This window comes from Rhagoletis pomonella, unplaced genomic scaffold, assembly GCF_013731165.1.
Source record: "Rhagoletis pomonella isolate Grant_MI unplaced genomic scaffold, Rhpom_1.0 Rhpom_scaffold_00007, whole genome shotgun sequence".
Taxonomy (NCBI): domain Eukaryota; kingdom Metazoa; phylum Arthropoda; class Insecta; order Diptera; family Tephritidae; genus Rhagoletis; species Rhagoletis pomonella.
The window spans coordinates 70,988,347-71,012,279 of record NW_023458561.1 but is presented as its reverse complement, the minus strand read 5'-3'; the positions used below and the strand labels follow the sequence as shown (position 1 = coordinate 71,012,279).

General features: G+C 34.1%; 1 protein-coding gene across 1 annotated transcript in view; it reads right to left on the bottom strand.

The window, feature by feature from the left end:
- Positions 1-23,933, bottom strand: part of LOC118743500 (sodium-independent sulfate anion transporter) — a gene marked incomplete at its 5' end in the record, with an annotated part of 56,561 nt that overhangs the window by 4,987 nt on the left and 27,641 nt on the right. The window contains 7 exon segments of the mRNA XM_036476222.1: positions 28-99; positions 160-305; positions 666-968; positions 2,179-2,482; positions 2,555-2,670; positions 3,035-3,259; positions 3,348-3,647. Coding sequence (XP_036332115.1) covers positions 28-99; positions 160-305; positions 666-968; positions 2,179-2,482; positions 2,555-2,670; positions 3,035-3,259; positions 3,348-3,647 — 1,466 coding nt within the window.

Below are 23,933 nucleotides of genomic sequence, written 5' to 3'. Positions count from 1 at the left end.
TTCGTTCATAAACTTGACAACTTTTTCCTTCAAATACTCAGCAGAAGCGAAATCCAGCCTTTGTTTGACGTTTACAAAGCATATATCATAGTTATAAACCTATAAAAAAAAATATAAAATCGGATCATTTATGCCATGATTTCGGAAAATCCGGCTTACCCTTTTCTTTTCTATGTGTATTTGGGGACTTGCACTTCTATACAGTATAAATGAAATATTGGCAACTACACCGCAAATAATTCCGTACTCAAGACTCCAGAATAGGCATGTAAAAAATGTCGTTATAAACGGAAAAATATCTTGTCCTAAAATGAAAAGTAATACATACATATGTATGTAGATATGTATGAGGAAATGTACAAGTAACGTACGTTCTTTTTTAGTGTATATCATTACCTTAATATAGAAAGGCCCTAACTCATTTTGATATTTCGAATCCAGATTTATACAAAATCTGTCAAATAGCTCACATTATATCTAGTAGAAATGGCAACCAAATATTATAGCGTTAGATAAAATATTATGTTTAATAAAATTCAGCACTTCGACGAAATTCGCAACTGTAGAACCTTGCTTTTCGCTAAATTTTCAAACTATGTTTGAAGGAACAAAAATGTGAGAAGAGGCCTTTCTGTATTAAGGTAACGATATATGTATATATTTACTTTTTGATTTCCATATATCGGGAATTTTCTTAAGTTCGACAAGAGATATCATAGCTGCAATAATGACTGATGCCAACGTCGCTTTTGGGATATAATAGAATGTTTGAGTGAGAAAAGCCAATGCCATCAATACCATTGCACCAGTTACCGCGCCACCCAAGGGCGTTTTAACGCCGCTAGCATTATTTACAGCTGTTCTTGTAAATGACCCTGTCACCGGCATAGATGACACAAAACTGCCCATGATGTTGCACATGCCAAGGGCAATCATTTCCTGAGATGCATCAACAATTTTCCCTTTGGCTGTAAAGAAATTAAATTACTTAAAACATACTATATGCACATAGTAAGTAATCTGTGCATTCATATGCATATTTTAATAAATATCTGGTTACTTTGGGGGGTGGGCCGTAAATGGTATTTTCCTGAAATTCATTAGTAAAATTGAAAAAAAAGATAAGGTATTTTATGAGATCAAGTGCGTGCTTGTAAAATAGTTTTATTTGATTAAGCAGATTTGGTGATTACGTAATTAATGCTCGAGATGCTTTGTGCCCCCTATGCAAATTTCCAGAACATGTCGTCACTAGACGAAAGAACGAAAAAAGACGCATAAAAAAACTTCAGCGTCAAAAACTCTTAACATACTTCGCCGAAGTTTTTCATAAGCATCTTTTTTCGCAAACTTTTTTTACGCGCCTTTTTTCGCCGTCAAAACAGTAGCGCGCCTTTATACGTGTGTAGTGACGATGTATTATTAATAACATGTGTATTAATGGTTTCATATTATTTGATAGAAGTTTCGAAGATTATTCCAGGACTAATGCATTTGCGTACAAGCACTGGTTTACGCCAAGGAATTGACTGTTATAGTTCTTAAAAAAAGCACAATTTAATCGTTAAAACTACATTTCTATTTTTCAGAAAAAATTTTTCGAATGAACAAAAGTCCAAAATAACTATAAGTTTTAATCATCTGTATATATTATGTATCCTACATTTATCCTCCATTATTTTATAATCTGTGAATAAAAAAGCAATTCTGCTCAATTTTTTTTAACACAGATTTAATAAGGAATGAAATTACGATACCTAATTTCGGGCAACCCGCATTGGACTTCATTTATCGCAATTTTGGAAACTGTCGAAATCAGGCCATACCCATGGTTCTTTTAGTAAAGTACTGAAGTACAAAGCTCCAAAAATCTTTACACAACTCGGATACATTTTTTGAAAAATTATGTTTTAACCTGATATACTAAACTTAATAACCTTTAATTTGATATATAAGTGATTATTTATTTATTTCACATCGTCTTGAAACTATTAAATTTTCAAAAATTTCCAAATTTGTAAGACAATTGTTTATTTAGAGCCAAGGTAACTTAATATCACTATTACTTATAAAATCTTTAAAAAGCGTTTATTTTTCTCCATTGAAAACCCATTCGACCCGGCCAAATGTACAAATCTAGATATTATGCTATCAATACAGAATGAAAAATATACTCACAGAATGCTTTAGAAATTGCTACTATTTCTAGAATCGCTACCAAAGGTATTGATGCTAATGATGAGCCTATTGTGCTTATCATATCCGAGAAAGCGACTTCCTCTCCATCAACGTATGTGCTAAAGGGAGGCACTCGAAAAGGTGGCAATCCTGCTGTAATATTACCAGTAATTCTGAAAGGTTCAGCTCCATCCCGACTTAACTGGTAGGCCAAAAACGTTCCAAATATGACTACCAAGGCGTTGCGAGACAGGGAAATATACTTCCAAAAAGTCTTGTTTCCGTAGGGTATATTCTTTACTTCCTAAAAAGTTGACACTTTTGTAATAAGTATGTATGTGCATGGTTGGATTAAAAATAATGTGTGTTGAGTTACCTTCATCAATAGAAGAAAGATTAGACTGCATACGCCAAGTAAAGAGTCATTCATACGAATTGATGTGAGGTGTGTAAAAAAATGTTTCCACGATGGAATTAATTGATTCGACGGACCTTTGAAGTAAACAAGTATTTTCTTCATTTATATTGTACATATAAAGTGCTCTTCCAAAGCTGCATTGAAAAGAACTAAAATACAAATATAGGATTGAAAATATACTTGCAGTTGCCTTTTAATTTAGTTGTGTGGCATACGGAATTAAAGGTAATGATCTTTTTAAATATCCAATAAAACCGGCTAAATATAAGTCGAATTTATGCTACGTGACTTCGAGACAGTTACAGTATGATTTACACAAATCAATCATAGTTGAACTCATTGAAACTACGAATAGGACATCGATATGATTATAAAGTAAAGGATGTGTTAATGCCCCCCTGGCGCATTCTTAATGAATTTTCATAGTTGCTTGCTTACTGCTCATTCCAAAGAGATTGTTGATTTGTGCACTACCGATTGTGCAGGCTGCTGCCATTGTGAAACCCGTGATGACAGGAACAGAAATGAATCGCACAAGCACGCCCAGATTAAAGATGCCTAGCAGCAATATAATGCAGCCCGCCAAAAAGGATATCAAGATGGCATAGTCCGGTGTTATAATCGCGTAATCATGTACCATCAATGCCATAATTGCAGTGGTGGCTAAATACATTCATTTACATAAATAATTAAATAAGCAATAAAATAAATTATTAATCTCTCGCATAAAAGCTGGTTTTCTCTTCCTTACCAATGGTAACGTCCTTGCAAGAACCAAATATAATATAGGTAAAACAGCCCATAAATGCCGCGTAAAGTCCATATTGGGGTTGTAAGCCCGCGACGACACCATAAGCGATTGCTTGTGGAATAGTCGTAAGACCCACTGTGAATCCAGCAATAGCATCGCGGAATAAAAACGATATCTGGTATTTAGGTAGCCATTTTAGTATTGGAAATTTGCTTGTTATCGTAGTTAATCGGCAGAGTTTTTTACTACTGTTGGAAATTGTTGAACGCAAGTTGGGAAATTGCTGCTCGTATAAACCGGCTGAAAATCATAATATGTACGTACATATTAACATATGTATGTATGTATGTATGAAGACAATAGATTAAGAATAAGCAACAAGGTTAAATCAAATCTGGAAGCAACTAATTTTGCACCAGTTCGCCTAGTTGCACCAATGAAGACAATCATTTATTTAAGTATATCCATCTAAACATGTAAAAGCCATGCAAATTTATTAATTGTATAAATTTTTCAGCACATATCGGCGGTCGATAAAGTCGGTGTTGTGCGGCGGTTTCAAAACAATTTAAACAAGAAATATTGCCGTCGCCTTTTTGTTTTGACATTTTTTCGTAGAAATGGTATAGAATTCTTGAAAGTCAATATTTTTCGATCGGAAAACTCTGGTTCTCTTCAGGAGACTTTCAATAATAACACCCAACTGTTTATTTAACAATTTTTTAATACTAACGATTTTTTATTAGTCGCCCCATTGCATTTTTCGGGCTTTTTGTGGGTTTTTGGCGGACCTATAAATTATAGTTGCAATGAAAAAATGGTTAAACAAACAATTGGGTAGTATTATTGGGAATCTCCTGCAGATAAACAGAGTTCTCTGGTAGAAAAATATTGATTTTTAACTATTCTATACCATTTCTACGAAAAGTGGTTTTTTCCCCATATAAAATACATGGAAACCTTTGGGCGCTTTGAGCGACCTCGAAATATTTTTTAAATTAAAAAATAAAAAAAATAAGGGTATATTTTTTTCGATGTAGAACAATCCGACTTTACTTTTTCACATGCATTTTTGGACCGCCCTATTGTACATACATACATATATGTATGAATATATAAACCTGCTTGTACAAAAACAATCACAATCGGCATCCACAAAAAACTCAGTTAATTTTTCACTTGTCAAATGCTTCCATAAACAATAAAATTTACCTCAGTGTTTTCTGATGCAATCTGAGATATGTATGTATATGTATGAATGTATTTACATTTTATTTTGTATGTACATACAGACATACTTACGCGGAGCTTCCGCATTAATTTTAACATTTGCATTCGCAAAAATCAATGCGGATCTTTTGCGAATGTGAATATTGAAGGGGCCGAAAATTACAGTTATTTTTTTTTTACGAGTTAAACTTATTTTTTATTCCGAAATAAATGTACTTTCCGGATAATAAACAAACCGCTTATCCAAACTAAACTAGTTTGGTATCCAATGAAAGAGGACTGAAATAGCTTTAAAACTGAAATGTCTAAACGAGGAAAGCCCCACATTGAAAAATATTTCAATAAAAAATGTTAATTAATTACCATAGAAAAAACATTGGGTCAGGTATGTATTTACATGAATTTCTTTAGTATTGAGTTATAAAAAAATATAAATAGAGGTGGTAACCTTCATTCGTTATTTCTGTATAAAAGCTATTTCAGTCCTCTTTCATATGATACCAAATTTGTTTCATTTGGATAAGCGGTTTGTTTATTATTCAGATAGGACGTTTTTTTTTTGAATAAAAAATATAAGGCCAAATTTAACTCGGAAAAAATAACTGTTATTTTCGGTCCATGGAATATTGTCCAAGCGCACAGACGTATATCTAACCAGTCACAGAAGAAAGCATTAAAAATGACAAAAATTACAAAAACTAAAATCGAAAAACGCTGATGACGTGACAGGTTCTCCAAATTCCGAAACAACAAAAAGAATGAGAATGAAGAATTCTTTGGAAAAAAAAAACGTTGCGTAAACAACGATTGTGCCATGATGCTAGATAGTGAAGATGCAAGTCACGAGGATACATCCGACATTTGCAACCCCGATGAAATTCTCAAAAAGTAATTATTGCACCGCAATAAAAATAAATAAATATAACTGAAAGTCCTATCAACGGGTGCAGTGTCAATCGAAAAGAATTTACAATTTTCGTCAAGTTTCAAGTTTGTCGCCTCGAGCGAGTAGTTATATAGAGGCGCAGGTTGGATTTACGACCCTTCGAAAAGTTTTTATTAAGTACAATGTTCCAATTTTTAAATTCAAGTACTAAAAAAACATTCAGTCTTATCATGAGTTTAATTTTACCCGAACCGGTTTACTTTTTACTTTTGGTTTTCATGTACATATTTCCTATGGGCGGAATACAAATTTTCGGGTGAATTTTTTTGGGACAAAACTTTTTAAAAATTATTAACCTTTCCATTTTTTATTTACCTAAATCGCCTAATTTATCCATCTAAATTATTTCTTAAAAATACGTGACATCCGCATTCTTTAGCTTTTTAACATCCGCAACCGCATTCGCATCCGCAGATGTCTAAAATTCCACATTCGCAACATCCCTATTACATACATATGTGCATATCCGGCTTACGTGTGCGCAGCTATACTTCTCTTAGAACATATCGACCCTCTTGCAGCAAATTTGCGATAAACTAAAAATTTCCGTTTGTCAGAAAATTAAACAAATTTTAAGCTCATCTTAAAGACATACTGTGGTATTTTGGCATGATTCTATAATAAAAGGTTTGCTCAGAAAGCAGGGCTCGAACCGTCACATCCGTTCACGGGTCGAAAGCCATACGAAAGAAAATTACGTGATACCGTCAGTCGTATAAGCTGAGTGGGGTAAAGAGTACGTTCACGTATGTCATAATCCGAAAAATGTGTTTTTACGTGACAAGTAATACGATATCGTATGTGACGATTCGGGCCCAGTTTTCTCGCTCCCTCTTGACAGAATCGGCTCCCTTAGCAAGGCAGTGTGTGTGGGTTCGTGTGTGTGTGTGCAAGCTTTTGTAAGGGAGTTAAGGGAGTGTCAAAACTCTAATGTCAATATTGAGCAAACCTTTAATTATTGAATCATAGTATTTTGGAACAAATTAACTGGAAAAATTTCTTTAAATTTTACTGGATAAACGTGAAAAATTTAAAATTTTCAGAACATATACTTTTGAAGAACGTGGACGACATGTACACATGTATGTATGTACATACGTAAGAATGCACAATACAATACGTATGGATGTACTAGGAATGTTAATCCCGGATTCCCGGTCATTTTAAGTTCTGAATATCCCGGGATTTTTGGCAAATAATCTCCTTCGCCAGTGTTGGCTATATATATACATATTTTTTTTTATTTGATAATTAATATTTTTTTATAAATGTCTAGCTCAATATACATACATATGTAGAATACCGTGCGATAGTAATCTACGCGATTCTTTCGTAACGAATTCGTACCGTTTTTGATGCTATAGACGTTACTGCCTCGAAGGCGCAAGTACGCACACATCTGTGCGATTTTATCGCAGTAAAAAACTGTCAATTTATAGACAAACAAAAAATTTTTTTCAACAAAAATAAAATTATTAACTTTTCTACATCAAATATGTTTCGTTTTCTTACGTGAATTGTGAATGTGCGAATAAATCGCTGCAGCGAAATCGTACAGTGCGTGGTTCCTCATTTATTTCAAACTATGGTCGGTATTGTTGTAATTTTTGTCGGAACAGATTTGCACCGACAGAATCGCATAGGTGTGTGGATACCTTTAAACAGATGAAATTTTTTGGTGCATAAGGACGGGTAAGTATTGAAAATGTCGTTTTAAAATTTTATCCTTGAAATTTTGCAATATTTACTTTTGAAAAAATTATATCTTAAGGACTTATAAAAACTCGAAAACATCCTCGAATTTCGTCCTTCTAACTTTATCAGTTTAAAAAAAAATACCTATTCGTCCTTGTGAATCCAAAAAATTTTAATTTTTTTTTAATTCTAAAGAAATTTCCTCTTGCATTTGGTACCCATATTTTTATTCTACATTGCAAAATTTTTTTAAATAATTTTTGGAATTAATCATATCTTTGAAATTACAAAGTTCTTGAAAATAAATCCCGACGTCAGAGAGCAAAAATAAAAACGCCCTTTAAATAAAAAAGGTTTCAAACCCATTTATTTATTATTTGTTCTATGGTAGCAGAGCTTCTAAAACAATATAGAAGCAATTTTTTCGATTTAAGTTGTTGAAAACTAATGAATATCTAAATCCCGGGATTGTGATAGATAACGACATCTCGAAAATCTCGGGATCGTAAAAAGTGAAAAAATTAACATCCCTAGTATGTACGTAGTGCTGCATATCTATCAGTTAACGAATTTGATATACACACTTACATATAATGGTTTTAAAAAAGTACAAATATTTACCGTCTGCGCCTGTCATATTTACAATGATGCCAGCAAAAAAAAAGCAATTAAACTGTCGTTAACGATCGCGGCAGTAATTCAATATTTAGGTTATGTGAACAAATACCATAAAGGTATGTATGTATGTATTTATATGATACGGCACTGTGCGATATCACCACCGCTCGGCTGGAGTGTTGAGTTGTAAATAACCAACAAGAAGGCGAACTGTTCAAAATCAGCTTAAAGTTGACTGCTAATAGCTAATCTACCTTAACCCGCAGAGCTCTCTCGCGATTTGTGATAGCGATACAAATTCGCTTATTAACAAGAAATTAACTTTGTATAATTTGTTCCGAGTAGCAAAATAATCTGCGGTGGGGTGTGTTATTCTACAATATTTGCATTATAACTTATTGTACATTATTATGAGCGCATTGCCCTATTCACTTTCTGGCAAATGCTTTACATTTGTACATACATACATACATATATATCGTCGTTTATAGTACAAAACCGCATATCGTCATTCAGCAAAACCGCGTAACTGAAATTTGCTGCCAAAAATTGGATTCCATTACAGAAACTCTTGGCCCAATCCTTATCCATGCGTCCTGAAATATACTAGCCAGAAAGAAATGCGACTGCTTTATAAAAAAGAGAACCATTTTAGAATATGAGTGCTTTTATTACTCTCTGGAAAATAATTTATACAACCTCACATACGCGGTTTTGTACTTTAAACGACGATATGTATGTAAGTATAAGGATGTGAAAAAGTAAATTCGGAATTTGTAAACTCTCACCCCCTCTCTTTTTCATAGTAACTATACTTTATAGGCCCACCAAAAACTCCAGAAAATGCGATGGCGGAGACCAATAAAACGTCTTTAGTATTAAAAAATAGTTAAATAAACAATTCGGTATTATTATTGGAAGTCTCCTGGAGAGAAACAGAGATTTTTCGATCGAAAATATTGATTTTCAAAAATTCTATACCATTTCTAAGTATGCATATTTTTTCCCCCATATAAAATACATGGAAAATTTGGAGCGTTTTCAACGACCTCTTAATAATTTTAAAATAAAAAATAGGAGTATATTTTTTCAATATAGAATAATTCATGATACAAAAAAGAAGGTAGTTTCATTACTACTATTTTTTGATTATAAAGCAGATTTTTGACATTTCTCCAGATGCAAACATTAACCATAGCTTTGCCACATTGAAATTTTTTGAGAGGGGAGATTTTCTTTTAAATATTTGGGATTTAGTAAAAGAGTAAAACTTACATATATACAAAAAATAGCAAGTTGATGTGCTCGATAATCAAATTTGAACGTTTTTCTCAAGCGTTTAAAAGATCCTTTGAATAATATAGATATGCAGATATGAAGAAATAAAATAAAATCCAATTTTGAAACATTTATTTATTAAAAAGCTTTTTTCATTTCATTTTAAACCAAATAAATAAATTTACATAACAAAACTCTTTTTTTTTTAATAGTCCGAAGAAGATGTATTGATAAATATTTCGTCATTAAAGCATACATAGTCCGGAACAGGCTTCGGAGAAGGTTGTATGGTCTCATTGCCTCACATTAAAGGAGTCACAATTTAGAATTCTTCCGAAGTGAAGTATCTAGAAGTAATTCAAGATACAAAACTGTCGTGAAAATCTAACGTAGAACACAAAACCTCTAAAGAATTGGCAGCATTTTGGCAATGTAAACAGGTATGGTGGAGCAGATTCTCAATCAAGAGCGTGGGAAGTCGGCTTGCAAAACTTCAAAGGACTACTGGCGTGTGTTGTACGGAAGCTTTCTCTACAACACGTGGCGCCGCTCTTGATGCACTGCTGCACTTACAGTCACTTTGTGTCTTCATACGTGGGAAAGCTTTAAAGGCCACCTGCAGACTAAAAAGAAACGGATGCTGGTATAACACTGAGTGGGGCAAGGCGGAAATTGGTAGCGGCAGAAATCTGAACACTTGTGTCTTTTCAATGCCACAGGATAGTATGCCACCTTTACCTTTGTTGAATAGATTTTATAATGTTTAGTTCCCTGAGGCTGATTGCTGGTTTAATACCAGCACTGAGCCCGGAATCACAGGGCCAGGCTAAGGTATTTGCAGTGACAGGTGACAGGCAAACTGCACTTAAGGCATTGGGCAGCCCTCTAACTACTTACTTCCAAACTCTGGGTGCCAGTTCAACCGGCAGTAACTCCTATCGTCCATAACAATAATATCTATCATAGCAGGAAGCACCGAAATTAAAGCCTTACCTTTGCAAAGCACACCCAAATCCTTTTCGGTGACTGGCTTTAGAATAAACTAACTTAATCATAGCCAATTTTTTAGAAAAAGTTGATTGGTTGTTTTTTCAAATATGGTGATGTATGAATTTCGATTTTCGTTATTGTTCAGATCGAAGACAAATTTCCTTTTAATTTTGTAAAAAAATTTTTTTTTTTTTACAAGAAATAAATGATTGTTGAGGATTAGGTATGGCAGCACGAAATGTCACAATCTGCATAATTGTCAGGTAGTTAATATCGCGCCCGAAAAGTGACAATGAAACTACCTTCTTTTTTGTATCATGGAATAATCCTAGAGGTGAGAGCATCAAAATTCAGACTTTGCTCTTTTTGGACCACCCTAATGTACATACATACCTGCATGTGTGTGTAAATAATGTGATATGATAATGAATTTAACATTTCTAAATTAAAGTTTTCACTTCTGGGGAGACAAATAATTTTTACATAAAATTTTGTGCATTAAAAACTTAATTGAAAAACGGATTAATTTTACTTACGTGAAAATTTGAGCAAAGGATACAACATTTCTGGTACAAAAAGTTGTTTAGCCATCTGCAGAGAAACCCGTTTCGAACGCCAGTTATTTCTATGTAGCCAATGAACAACTTCTCGTTAATAAATGGTGTATTGCTTATGCTTAAATCCTGGGACAACCAATGCTGGACGGACAGCATCCTGTTCTTGGGTGTTCCCGTTGCTGAGAATTGTGCAATTCTCTGGCTAGTTTATCTATATAATAGGTTCCATAACACCCGCGGATATATGTACATATACATACATATCGCACACGGTCTTCAAAAGTGACAAAACTCAAAAATTGGCATTTTAGAAATTATGCACTAAAAATATACACAGAGCTTTATTTACGTTTAAGCAAAGGCTGCAGCAAATGTTTGTTATAATTTGTTGAAAAAAAACTTAAAATAAAGTCTCCCTTGCCCATATGATTAACATGTGCTACGAAATAGTTTTTCGCATTTTTTGACAAACGTCTAAGTGTCTTCTAATTTTAATGCTAAATGGGAAGAATTAAAAAGAATGGCACCTTTTTTGGCATTTTTTTTTTCTATTTGGCGCATTTTGGCACTTTTTTATCCTCAATATGGCACTTCATAGCTAAGTATAGATGGCAGCCCTGACAGCAGTACTGATCAGAAATTGGCACCAAAAATTGCCGTAAATTCAGGCAGGTAAAAATCTTCATAGCAATCGAAAAACAACTAGCGCGGAAAACGCATTTTACGCAACTGACATTTGGGCATTGATAAACTGTTGTCTCACTAAATGTGTAATATTTTAAATTTATGCTATAATATCCTACCAACCTACAAACAAAAAAAACATATACAGCCAGTGTTCTAATACATTTAATATTCACAAATATTTTCATCAAAAATTGTTTGCATCAATTATTTATGAAAATATAGTTCGTTCCAAATTTTTTTTTAGAAATTTCAAAATTTTTATTCAGAATTACTTGAAAATTTCCGAGTGTGCAGTTTTGTAGACCCTTTCAGTTGTAGTAAAACAAGGTACAAGTTTGATTTTGATCATACATTTAAACTTGCTACTTGCTTTACAACAACTGAACGGGCTACAAAACTGCATACTCGAACATTTTCTAGAAATTCTGAATAAATTGCGTGTGAACTTTATATGAAGTGTGAAATTTTGATTTACATAGTATATATTATAGAATGAACTATATTTTCATAAATAATTAATGAAACAAATTTTTCATGAATATAATTGTGTATATTATATTGGAGCAAGGTGTACACATTCATTTGACACTGACTGTGTTTTTACACGATATGTATTTGCGTCACTTTTTCGATGCATGTGTATGTAATTGCATCTGTCTCAAGAATGATAGATAGGTTAGAGTAAATGCCAAAAAACAGGTGATCTCTGCTGTAAGCTTTTTTTGGCAATCAGCTGATAGTGTTTTAACTTAGGAAACTGGACGATGACAAAGGCACATTAATAGCCAGTTTTAAGAAAGCAATTTATGTGAAACATTATTTTTTTATTTGTACTTAATATGGAAACTGATAGAAAAAATAATCATCCCCCAGTAGTAGATAAACGACTATTAGTCGATTGTCGATTATCCGTGATATTTTCAAAGTCGTTTGCTCACTCAAAAAATGAGTTTGAATAGTTTATAGTCGCTCATCCCTCTACAAACAAACAGTTGTAGACGGATGTGCGATTAAAAACTATTCACAGTCGCTTATTGAACGAGAAATCGGCATTCACAAGTTCAAGGTGTTGCTGTTGGCGTCCTTTTTTACTCCATATTGAGAGCGCTCCGTAGTTGCGCTGCCTATTGAAATGAACGTAGCAATGCTTTGTTCAATGAAAAACTTTAAACATTTTTCCATGCAAATATTTCAAAAGTGGCCTAATAATTTTTAAATCTGAAATGTTCGTGCAAAGTTTCAGATCGGGCACTTTAATTTGTGATCCATGAACTTGTCTCTGTACGTTTAGTTGTTCGCTGGGAATAAGCGCCTTGTCTTAGAATAATACATAAATAATATTCATTTTTTATTAATAAAATTTATTTGTTGAATTGGTACACTGTTACCGTTTTCGCATATTCTGCTTTTACGATTTTCTCATTACTTTCATACTATTTTCGGTTTTCAGTTTCTGTACTTCTTTGAGCTGTGAAATAGTTGGTCATATTACGTATGAGTAACATTCTATCCTGCTCATTTTTCATTAAAAAAATCTTTGCGCTTTTTCATATGTATGATCAATTATTACTTCTTTATTTATCCATCGACTTTCTTCATTTACAACTTGATTTTTTTGTAACAGAACAGGTTTTAACACAGCCTGAACGTGCGCTCGACGTGAGTTGATACAAGTAGCGCCCAATTTAAATATGGAACATTTGGCTTTTTCCATAATTGGGCCGATTTTCTAAAGTAGCTTAAATCAGGATAGGCCCTTTTCCCTTTAAATCAATATTTCAGCGGGATCCCAAACCAATATATGTATGTATTAACTTCTTTTTGGTTCTTTGTGTTTCCGACAGGATAGGAATATGATGTATTGTTACGGTGACCATTCGTACCGATTTTGGCGGGACATTACCGATTTTAAGAAAATTGTCCGGCTGAATATTTTTTTAAAAATCGGGACGTATAAGTGTCCCGCTTTTAGATATTTGTACCGATTGAATCCCGATTTCCAGTTTTTTCTTTATTAACCCTTTGAGGACAGATCTTGCTTATAGGCAACATTGACATTGTGATTTATAAATCTTGCTGTTTGGATTATTTGTTCCTTAGAATGTTGTGAAGGCAAAAAGCTGAACCCAATTAGTTTTCGTTATAACTACTTGTGTAACATAAAAGTTAATAATAAATTATATATATTTTTTTTTAACCAAAGGGTTAGGTTTTAAAATATAAAAAATAAATTAAAATAAAAATATAAAACCTCGACAAATGATTTTGGTTTTTGTTAGGAAACTTTGTAAACGTTTATAAGCAATATTTCATAACGGTCAAACCAAAAATCATAGACGTTAAAATTTCACACCAGTGCATATTTAAGGAGGATTAAGGAAAATAATACGCCGCTGAAAAAGTTTTAGCCCCACGCAACTTAATTCGGCCAAAAACCATTTTTCGGAAAAACGTAGTAGCACTTTCGTTATCACAATTAACATCTATACATAGTATAACGGAAAGTCGAGATTCTTTGTAGGCGGTAATCTTGAAAATTACTGAACGGATTTTGACGAGATTTTCTCTGCATCGACAGTGGAGGGATATTTTTTACTTAGAAATTTAATAGGGTTGCCACCTATCTAAAAAACTATAAGATCTGCACCGTTCGTTGGATTACAAAAGATGAGATGTCAAATGAAAGGGATTGGCCCTCTAGAAAAGCACTAATATATTTTTTTTTGAATAGCGTTGCCACCTGTTAATATATTCAATCATAATAAGCGTAGACATCAGTTCTGTACCGTCACTGTCAAACGAAAAGACTTAGCCTCTGGAAGTGTAATAATGCACTATTTTTCTGAGTAGGGCTGTCCCCTTTTTAAAAACTATAAGATTTAAATTTTTTTGATTCCTACAGAATTTACTCTTTCATTTGGTATGTATTTTTATTCTATATTGCACTGAATTTTTTAAATAATTTTAGAATTTAACATACCTTCGAAATTATAAAATTCTAAAACTAAAAACGCAGTTTTACTATATTTGGGCCATAGTGTCGTGAGTATGTTGCTTGCTCGGTGTGTTTTGAATTTTTTTTTTTGTTTTAAACTGTTTCAATCTTATTGCTCAGAATTTTTAGAAAAATTCTAGATACGCAATTTTATAAGTATAGCCCATTAAATTACAGGAGGATAAAATGCAAGTTTCAAGTGACTAAAATTAGCTTTGATTTTTTATAATTTTTTTCGCCGGCGGTGTCACGCATTTTCTTCCATACAATGTATGTTCGACAATTCGTTTATATGGAAGAAAATGCCCAGCTTCGTTTATAAAAATTCCGAAAAACAACGGTATTTTGTAACTGCATTTTATCCTACTTTAATAATAATGTCAGCATTGAAATCCAACGTAGAATCACTCTTGCCAACAAGTGCTACTTTGGACTGAGTAGGCAATTCAGGAGTAAAGTCCTCTCTCGACGTACGAAAACCACGCTCTATAAGTCACTCATCATGCCCGTGCTGGTATATGGCGCAGAAGCATGGACAATGACTACATCCGATGAGGCGGCTCTTGGGGTGTTTGAGAGAAAGATTTTGCGGAAGATTTACGGTCCTTTACGCGTTGGCGACGGCGAGTACCGCAGACGATGGAACGATGAGCTGTATGAGCTTTACAACGGCATAGACATAGTGCAGCGAATTAAAATACAGCGGCTCCGCTGGCTTGGCCATGTCGTTCGAATGGACACCGACGCTCCAGCTCTGAAAGTATTCAACTCGGAACCCGCTGGTGGTAGCAGAGGAAGAGGGAGGCCCCCACTGCGATGGAAAGATCAGGTGGAGAAGGACTTGGCTTCACTTGGCGTTTCCAATTGGCGTCAGTTGGCACAGAGGAGAAACGACTGGCGTGCTTTGCTGAACTCGGCCAAAATCGCTTAGGCGGTTACAGCGCCAAAAAAGAAGAAGAAGAAGAATTTAATTGGCTATAAAACTGAGTACCCCAAATTTTTCTAAAAATGCTGAGTAAAAAGTTTTAAATTTTGGCAATTTTTTTTTGTATTTTTATAATTTTAGTACAAGTTTTTAAAAGCGCATTTAAATTATGTTATATGTAGAATAAGGTCGACTTTTATAAAAAAAAAAATTAAATATTAAATAAGCAAAAAAAATATAGACTAAACTGGTTAAAATACGGCGTTTCTTTTATTTCTAGCACTAGTATTATGAACTTCTTTCAGCCACACAATATATATGTATGTTTACTTAAGTTTTTTTGCATCGTATAAATTTGATTACTGTCTTTTGTTTTGTTACAATTGAAATATTTTTCAACTTAATCCCGGGAACCCGGGATGGTATGAACAACGTCCCGAAAATCCCGGGATCGCAAAAATCAAAAAAAATTAACATCCCTAGTGTGTATACATTTTTGCGATAATTTCTTCACGTTTATTCTCTTCATTTTGTTTTAAATAAAACTGAATTAAAAGATGTTATATCTTTTTATTCTAAAAACAAAATTGTATATTCGGATTCGATGCTTTGGAAACGTCCCGATTTTCGTCCACAGAAATCTGTTCACCGAATTCATTGTGGACCGATTTTCGTCATCCCTTGTCAAATTTGGTTTGGAGACAAACCGGCTTCGGCGTTGCCGTCTTCAGTGTAATTTTTCGCATATTTTAAATAAGAGCATATCTAATAAATTTATTAATTAATCCCAACGGTTTTACCGTCCATTACCGCCCAACCGATACGAGGGGCGCAGTCCGCATGACGTACGGAAACAGGAGCTTGTTAAGTGTCGAGATCTAAACCTATTCAGCTACTGAATTAAATTCATCAGCTGATTGGATATGCTAAAGATAGTAGGAGTGTTCGCTATGCATCTGCCAGTAAGAATTAGCCAGTAATAAAATTCAGAGAATAAGGTGTCTTACTCTCCCAAAGAGAGAAACTTACTGAGTTTTGGGCGAACAGCAATTAGCAAACATTTGCAAGCTTCACTTCCAGCTGGCGTGCACGGTTGCATTTCGAACATAATAAATGTTTTTAATTATTTCAGGTGGAAAGCAAAACAGGACCTATACGTATATTTCTTCTTATTCTGACTTTCTTCAACATACGCTTCAATTTCTTTGTGGAAGTCACTGTCGCATTTCCTATATCGACAGTGGTGTCAACTGCGTTCCGATTACGAATACTGCTTCTTCAGCCGAGTACCTTTCAAATATTTGGAAATAATTAAATGAATTGAATAAATAAATATTTGCATACTTCTTTCATTAGTAAATCGCAACAAGATTGTTCATTTTTAAATTTAACGAACTGTTGATGCAACCATGTGCCACAATCCTGCTTGCAAATTCTTGCTGGCAAAAATTTTCCCAGCACAAATTTGCAACTTCCTCTCCAAATTAATAGTCTGTATTAGAGCTGTAGCAAGCCGTATGTACTCGTTACTGAATAACGAATACAACCCCTGACTCGAAGTACCGAAACGTTACTCACATAATAATCTCGTTACTCGCATGTTCCGTATATGCACCATCATCGTGTAAAGTAACGATACGAAAGATACGGGTGTTGATTGGATTAGTAACGAATACATACGGGTATCCGAAATTTCGTTACTTTTAAGGGAAGTCGTTCCTATTGACATAAAACCAGGAGTGGGAACACTTTTAAGAGAGTAACGGAGCAACTGTTCCTAGTCAGAAGTTACAGGATTTACAGGCCAAACTAATTAGTCTGTTCCTTTGAACTTCGGACTAAAACCTGTGGAACTGTCAAACTACAATTTTACGCTCTCAAATGAGAGTAAAAGGAGAACAGATGCAGAAGTGCATAGGAACGCAAAAAGCACTATTTCCTGTAAAAACGTCAGACGGTTTGTTTATATGTCATTGGCACTACACTGATTTGGCTGAAATATCACTAAATAATTAATAAAATCTATACATATTTAAATATTTCGTTGTTTACTTCCATTTTATAACAAATATAAGGTTCTTTGCTTTCACCGCTTTCTGTTTTTGTTTGCACATGTAAATCAGCTGATCGTTTGACACTTTTCATGAACTTACAGGAAAAAAATCTCCGGACTAAATCCTGCAACTTCTGACTAGGAACAGTTGCTCAGTTACTCTCTCAAATGTGTTCCCACTTACAGGTTTTATGTCAACAGGAACGACTTCCTGTAAGTTCTGACTAAATCCTGTAAACCGGACTGCTATTGGAACAGACTAAATATTACAGGCGTAAATTTTTCTACGCACGCACGCAAGTTTTTCACATTTGAGTAACCGAAATAAATTTGCGTTCAGAGTTGCATTTCTGTCAAATTTCAGAAGTTGAGCAAAAGTTGAGCATAAATGCAGAATAGCTTCGATTCTCAAATAATAAAAAAAAACATATGGGGATCGATAGAGATCATTGAGGTGAGTATAACGGTATATTTCTCTTCTTGCGGAAACAACAATTGCAAAAGTTATTAAGGGTCAAAGTTCAAAGTAAAAAATTTTTTAAATCAAAATTTGTTAAAAACGAATGAATGGATTTTAAAAGTTTTGGTCTTAATCGATAGTTCCCTTTAATTTGATATACAAACCTCATATATGCCTTGTTTAGTTTTCACAAAAATCGAATTAATGTACGCAGAAAGGAATTTCGCTTCTCTTCTGTGGCAACACAGAAAGGAGAATTCTACTTAGGGTGGATTATATTTATATCAAATTAAAGGGAATCAAATTTCCTATCAAATGAGATCAAAATTTTTAAAATCCATGCATTCGTTTAAAAAAAATTTTGATTTAAAGAATTGTTTAATTTGAACTTTGACCCTTAACAACTTTGGTATTTGTTGTTTCCGCAAAAAAAATATACCGTTATGTTCAGCTCAACCATCTCTATCGACCACAATATTTTTTTTTTATTTGAAAATCGGAGCTATTCTGCACTTGTTCCAAAATTTTAATTCATAGTCGCGCCACAATGTCAAATGAGCACAAACGTCAAATCGAAATGTCACGCAACACAAATCTTGGAATTTGAGTTAGCTTTTTACGCACGCCTGTTACAGGCCAACCTAATATTCACGCACGCCGGCAGTTTACTGTCAAAAATTTCTCATGCACATACAACTTGTATGGGACCAACCGAAATTGACCGCCAATATTCATTTTACGATAAACATTATACCTAGCATTTCTTTACGACTTGCGAGTGCATGCAAATTTATGAGCTTTAGGGCCGGTTGCTCAATGTCTGGTTAATTATAACAAGAGGTGAAACGTCTCGAAACGTCGACGTCTTCGACTCCATGCATACAACAGGTAGTCGGTAACGTCGATAACGATGTCTCACCGCAGATTAGTGTTAACCAGACATTGAGTAACCGGCCCTTAGACGACTAGTGTCGAAAGTTTGCACACATACATAGCTGATGATTAGAATTTGAATGCCGAACTCAAGGGGAGTAAGCAGTCTAGCAGTATGCCAAAACGTATATGTTTAGAAGGACGTGAAGCACCACACGTACACAAAAGTATCCATCAGATTTTTCACACTGCCGTGTAGAATTTGATATCAACTACAGTGATTATAATCACTCAAGAATCTTTCACTTATTTCTATGGTCAAAAGCAATAACCGCCTAAGTCGAAAAACCTGAATTCGAGAAAACACGTTTTAAAAATTTGAATTGTAATGTTGTTATGTTCGTCTATAACTTTTTAAATAGCCTAGCTGGGGAGATGGGGATGTCACATACACATGGAATGTTAGTTGCATAATACGATAGCATATATAATTCAATTCTTTCTTAAGTCGTCTTAGGCCATTATTGCTTATGACCACAGATTTATGTACATAAATACATAAATATGTATTAAAAGCAGTATACCGCTGATTCATACTACATAGCGTTGCAATACTTTGTTCCCTAGTATTTTTCTTATTCAATGTAAAATAAATAGTTCATTCGAAATTACATTTCCTAGTTGTACTCAGTAGAAAAAATATGTAGCTTCTGCTGACTATAAATATATTGTATTGAATACAATTTGTTAATAAACAGTAACCGTAGATTTTAAGCCGAAGGATTTAGGAATTCAGCGATTAATTCAAGTATAATCATAACAATGCATACAGTGACGATATTTTAGCAGTCTTTGGCTTTTTTTCTTTTCGTTTATTACGTTTTTATTATTTTTTGTGAAAGTGTAGCTCGTTATCTAAAAACAAAACCATATTAGTTTCAAACTTTGTACAAAAATAGGCAAATTGGACAGCTTTTTAACTAGTTTTTCTATAAATATTCTGAGTATGCAGTTTTGTGGCCCATTCAATTTTATTATAACGAAATGCAATTAAGTAGCTAGGAATTACCGTTGATTTTTGGCAATTTTTTTGAGGAAGGTGTTGCTGATATTCTCCATGAAAAAACATACTTTACTTCATGATAAAAACATAGCAAGGTAGATCCGTTCTCTCAATTTGTCGGCCATGATTTTTTTTTTGAAGTTTGCCAACATTTTAAAATCATATAAAAGGGAAAATAAAAAATTGAAATTGTTCGAAATTGTTGTTGCTTGAGATTGAAAATGAAAATGTGTGTGTGAGTTTGTGAGTAAATTTAAAAATTAAATTGTTTGGAAACGTCAAGAATTTTAAAAGTGACTCTCAGCGATTCTACCTTACTATATTTTTATCATGCTTTACTTGCGTTCCCTAACTCGCAAGAAGTTGCAAGAATTTACAGGAATTTACCAGAAAGCGTTCCCGTACTCGGTTCTCTTGTTGAATAAGCCAAAAAAAGTTTATCTGCATTTTCGCCTTCTTAAATATATCGCAGCGAAGAAATATCAAGTTTTGTAAGTATTTTTGTTAATTTGCTTGTGTATTTGCACGGTGTATTTGACAGTTTTACCAGTTTTTACCCGAAAAGCATTCCCGTACTTTTTGGTTTTTCTCTCTTACTCTAACAGCAATTTTGCTTTTTGACAGTTTTACAAGTTTATCCATGATACAAATATTAGGTGCAATCCCGTACGAGTCCGGACTAGTCAGAATCAGTTAGATTTTACTGGAAATCGATCCCGTACTCGGTTCTCTGACTATTGAGAGGACAAAAAAGAGAGTAAATACGGTTCTCTCTCTGTCAGAAGTTACCAGTTTTAGTCCGAGAATTTTTTGCTGGTAAATTCTGGTAAATGTGTCAAACGATCAGCTGTAGTGTGTTTGGCAACCAAATTGTAAACAAAATAAAAGTGCACTCTGCTAATTTATGTTGAAAAGTATTTAATTACTTGTTTAAGTGGATTCTAATGAATTTGAAAGTATTTTTGGTTATTTGCATGTGTGAGCTGAGTGTGTTTACATACAAAATAAGCAAAAATTTACAACCAAATTTGGAGGTTATGTTGAAGTTGACAGAGGTTACCATTTTTTACTAGAAAGCGATCCCGTACTTTTCAATGTTACTCTCTCGCTCTGAGCGAATTTTTATTTTTTGACAGTTTTACTAGTTCGAGTCCGAGGAATACGGGATTGCACCTATTTATTATGGGTTCATGATAAAAACATTAGAAGGTAAAACCATTCTCTCAATTCGTCGCCCATGATTTTTTTCTGACGTTTGCAAACATTTTAAAATCATATAAAATTGAGATTAAAAATGAGAATGTGTGTGAGCTTGAGTTCGAATTTTAAGCTCGTCGGCGATTTCAAGCATCCGTTGTTGGTTACCCCAGCAACCGAGGCAATCGGAGATCGTCGTGTCACACGTACTTGTTGTCGGCTCGTGTTGATTTTCCATCAACGCGACCGCTTGACAAGCGGTCTGTTTGATAGTGGCGCAAAGCGTTGACAAGCATTAGTGTGTTAGTTTGTTGTGATATGTAAAATGAGCAAGTTTGCGGAAGATAAAGATTTTACGTTGCGGTTTATTGAAACTTATGCGTCCTTACCCGCTTTGTGGAATACTAAGTGCGAAGCATATTCCAATATTTTTTTCTTTTTTTCTAATAAAACTACTGCAGTGGCAAGTAGCAAAAAATCGTCATCCGATGAAGACATGTTTACGTCCGCCCACTACGAAATTTTATTGCAAATGGTGTTGACGCTTTATGCTTGAAGCTGATGCCACATAAAACTTTTGCTTCGCTTTACGTGACAGATTCGCTTTGACAGATAAGATGAATTGTATGAAAATGCACAAAGCATGCCACATAAATCGTTGAAGCTGCAGCGCGAAGCGAAAAGATGGCCAACTCCCATCTTTTTGCGCGCTTTGACAATCAGCCGGTTTAATATTTATTTTGTTTCGTGCAAATTCGGGTTTTCATGCAGAAACATAAAACTTAATTACATTGCTGATAATTTTAAAGCAAAATATATAAAATCCACAGCAACTTTTACGAGTAAAACAGCGGTACAAAATTGCTTTCTTGGCGTTCATTGTGGCATACCTTTTGCGTCTGGCGCTTTGCTGGCGAAGTTATAAATGTCACGCAAAGCTACAAAGTTTTATCTGGCATCAGCTTGAGTGTCGCCGGGCAAGCTTCAAGCACCCGACATTCAACCCGACACTCACACATGTACTCGTTGCTGGGGTAACCAACAACGGATGCTTGAAATCGCCGACGAGCTTTAAAATTATATTGCTGGCAAACGTCAGACTGCCTCTTAATGATTTTACCATGATAAAAAAAATAGGAAGGTAGAACCGCTGAGAGGAATTTTTCAAATTCTTGACGTTTGCAAGCAATTTAATTTTAAAATTTTACACACAAACTCACACACACATTCCAATTCCTTTTTTTACTCTCAATTTTATATGATTTTAAAATGTTGGCAAACTTCAAAAAAACATCATGGCCGACGAATTGAGAGAACGGTTTTACCGTACTATGTTTTTATCATGGATTTTACCTTGTAATGTTTTTATCATGTCATGGGTTTATCATAATAACAAGTAATTTTTAGCAAAAAAAAACCGACTTCAACTCTCATATAAAAAAAAAATATATATATATATATATATCTCATGATCCACTGATCGGATCTTAACCAGATTAGTATGGGACCACCTCTGAGACACTACCGACTCCGACGAACTGATAACCTCCTCCTTTTTGGAAGTCGGTTAAAAACACCATGGCACATTCGGCAACCGAATCAAATTGCCAATCGGTCACGAAGAGGTGGGTGTTCAGTTTTTTACGTTTTAAGTGCTCCAGGTCAGCATAACAAGTTACTACCTGTAGTTATTGTACCATTGTCTTCCCAGAGAGTTTTGCTTTACATCGAAATTCGTGCTCCCTTATTTTCGTTTTGACGCATTTCAATGTTGATTCTTTTACTTTTAAGTGGCATTGCTTTTGGTTTTCGCTCACTTAAATTTTTATAGTTTTTCAAATGGTTTTTCAAGAAAAAAAATGTTTGAAATAAATTGAGCAATAAAAATTTTTGTTTTGTTTACTAAGCAAATGTTTATTTTTGGGCTTTTGCAAATTAAATAAGTTCTCTGCAAGAAGGTTTGTTTAAAAAAAATACGACATATGTATATGGTATATGGTGAATAGAAATGTCCATTTTCCCTTACAGTAAACCTTTTAGTGTGGGCAACAATGATATTTTTCAAATAAGGCAGATCGGAATATGCGCTCTCTGGGAAGACGATACCTGTAATTATTGTACCACGGGTTTTATCCAGAAAAGTTGAGGAACGAGACTCTTGTATGGAAGAAAATGCGTGAAAAAATTTCAAAAATCAACGGTAAGTCCCAGCTATTTGTGTAAAATGAACCATGGTTAATACGATTGTTAAAATTAGATAGCTTATATGTGGAAAAGTATTAATTGCATACAGTATTGTTTATTAATTTTATCATATATTTACCTGATTCTTCAGTAACTCCAAAATCTCCAGTTCCACCATTAGTCTAAAAAGATTTTCCACTAATGGTCTGAAAACATTTTTAAATTAAGCAAATAATAAGAAAACTTACACTTTCAAAAATGTTGGTATTTGCTTCCATTTTTTAACGAGAACGTTCAGCTGTACATTAAGAGGTATTTATTAATCTGTTCACTGCTTTAGTTTATTACTTTGTTTTTTTTTTTTTTTCAAAGAGAAAACTGATCACTTGATACTTCCTAATTTGAGAAAGGTAAGTTATTTATCAGTAGAAAAGACCATAGCCAATAGGCTAATTATCCCATGATAGGTTTGGTGCAGTTCTTAATATATTTATTGTTTATTTTGGTTTGTTTATGTAGATGCAATTTTACAGACATGCCAAGAACAAAAGTGCTATTAGGGATGCAAACGATGCATCGATGTTTTTGAAACATCGATAATATCGGTTCAACTTTCGATGTTTGCCATCGATGTGTACAATTTGCTAACCGGCCGTCTTCACGTGCTGGAAAATCTCGCTTGCGTGACGACGCAAAGACGCAAGACGTGTAGACCGCAAAAAGTACGAAGCATGCTTTTTCTCGCTTACTTTCAACTGTCATTTTTGTTGTTTGACAGCTATGTTCTCATTTCGCAGAATTCTTTAGAGGAGCAACATCGTTTATTTTGGAGGCA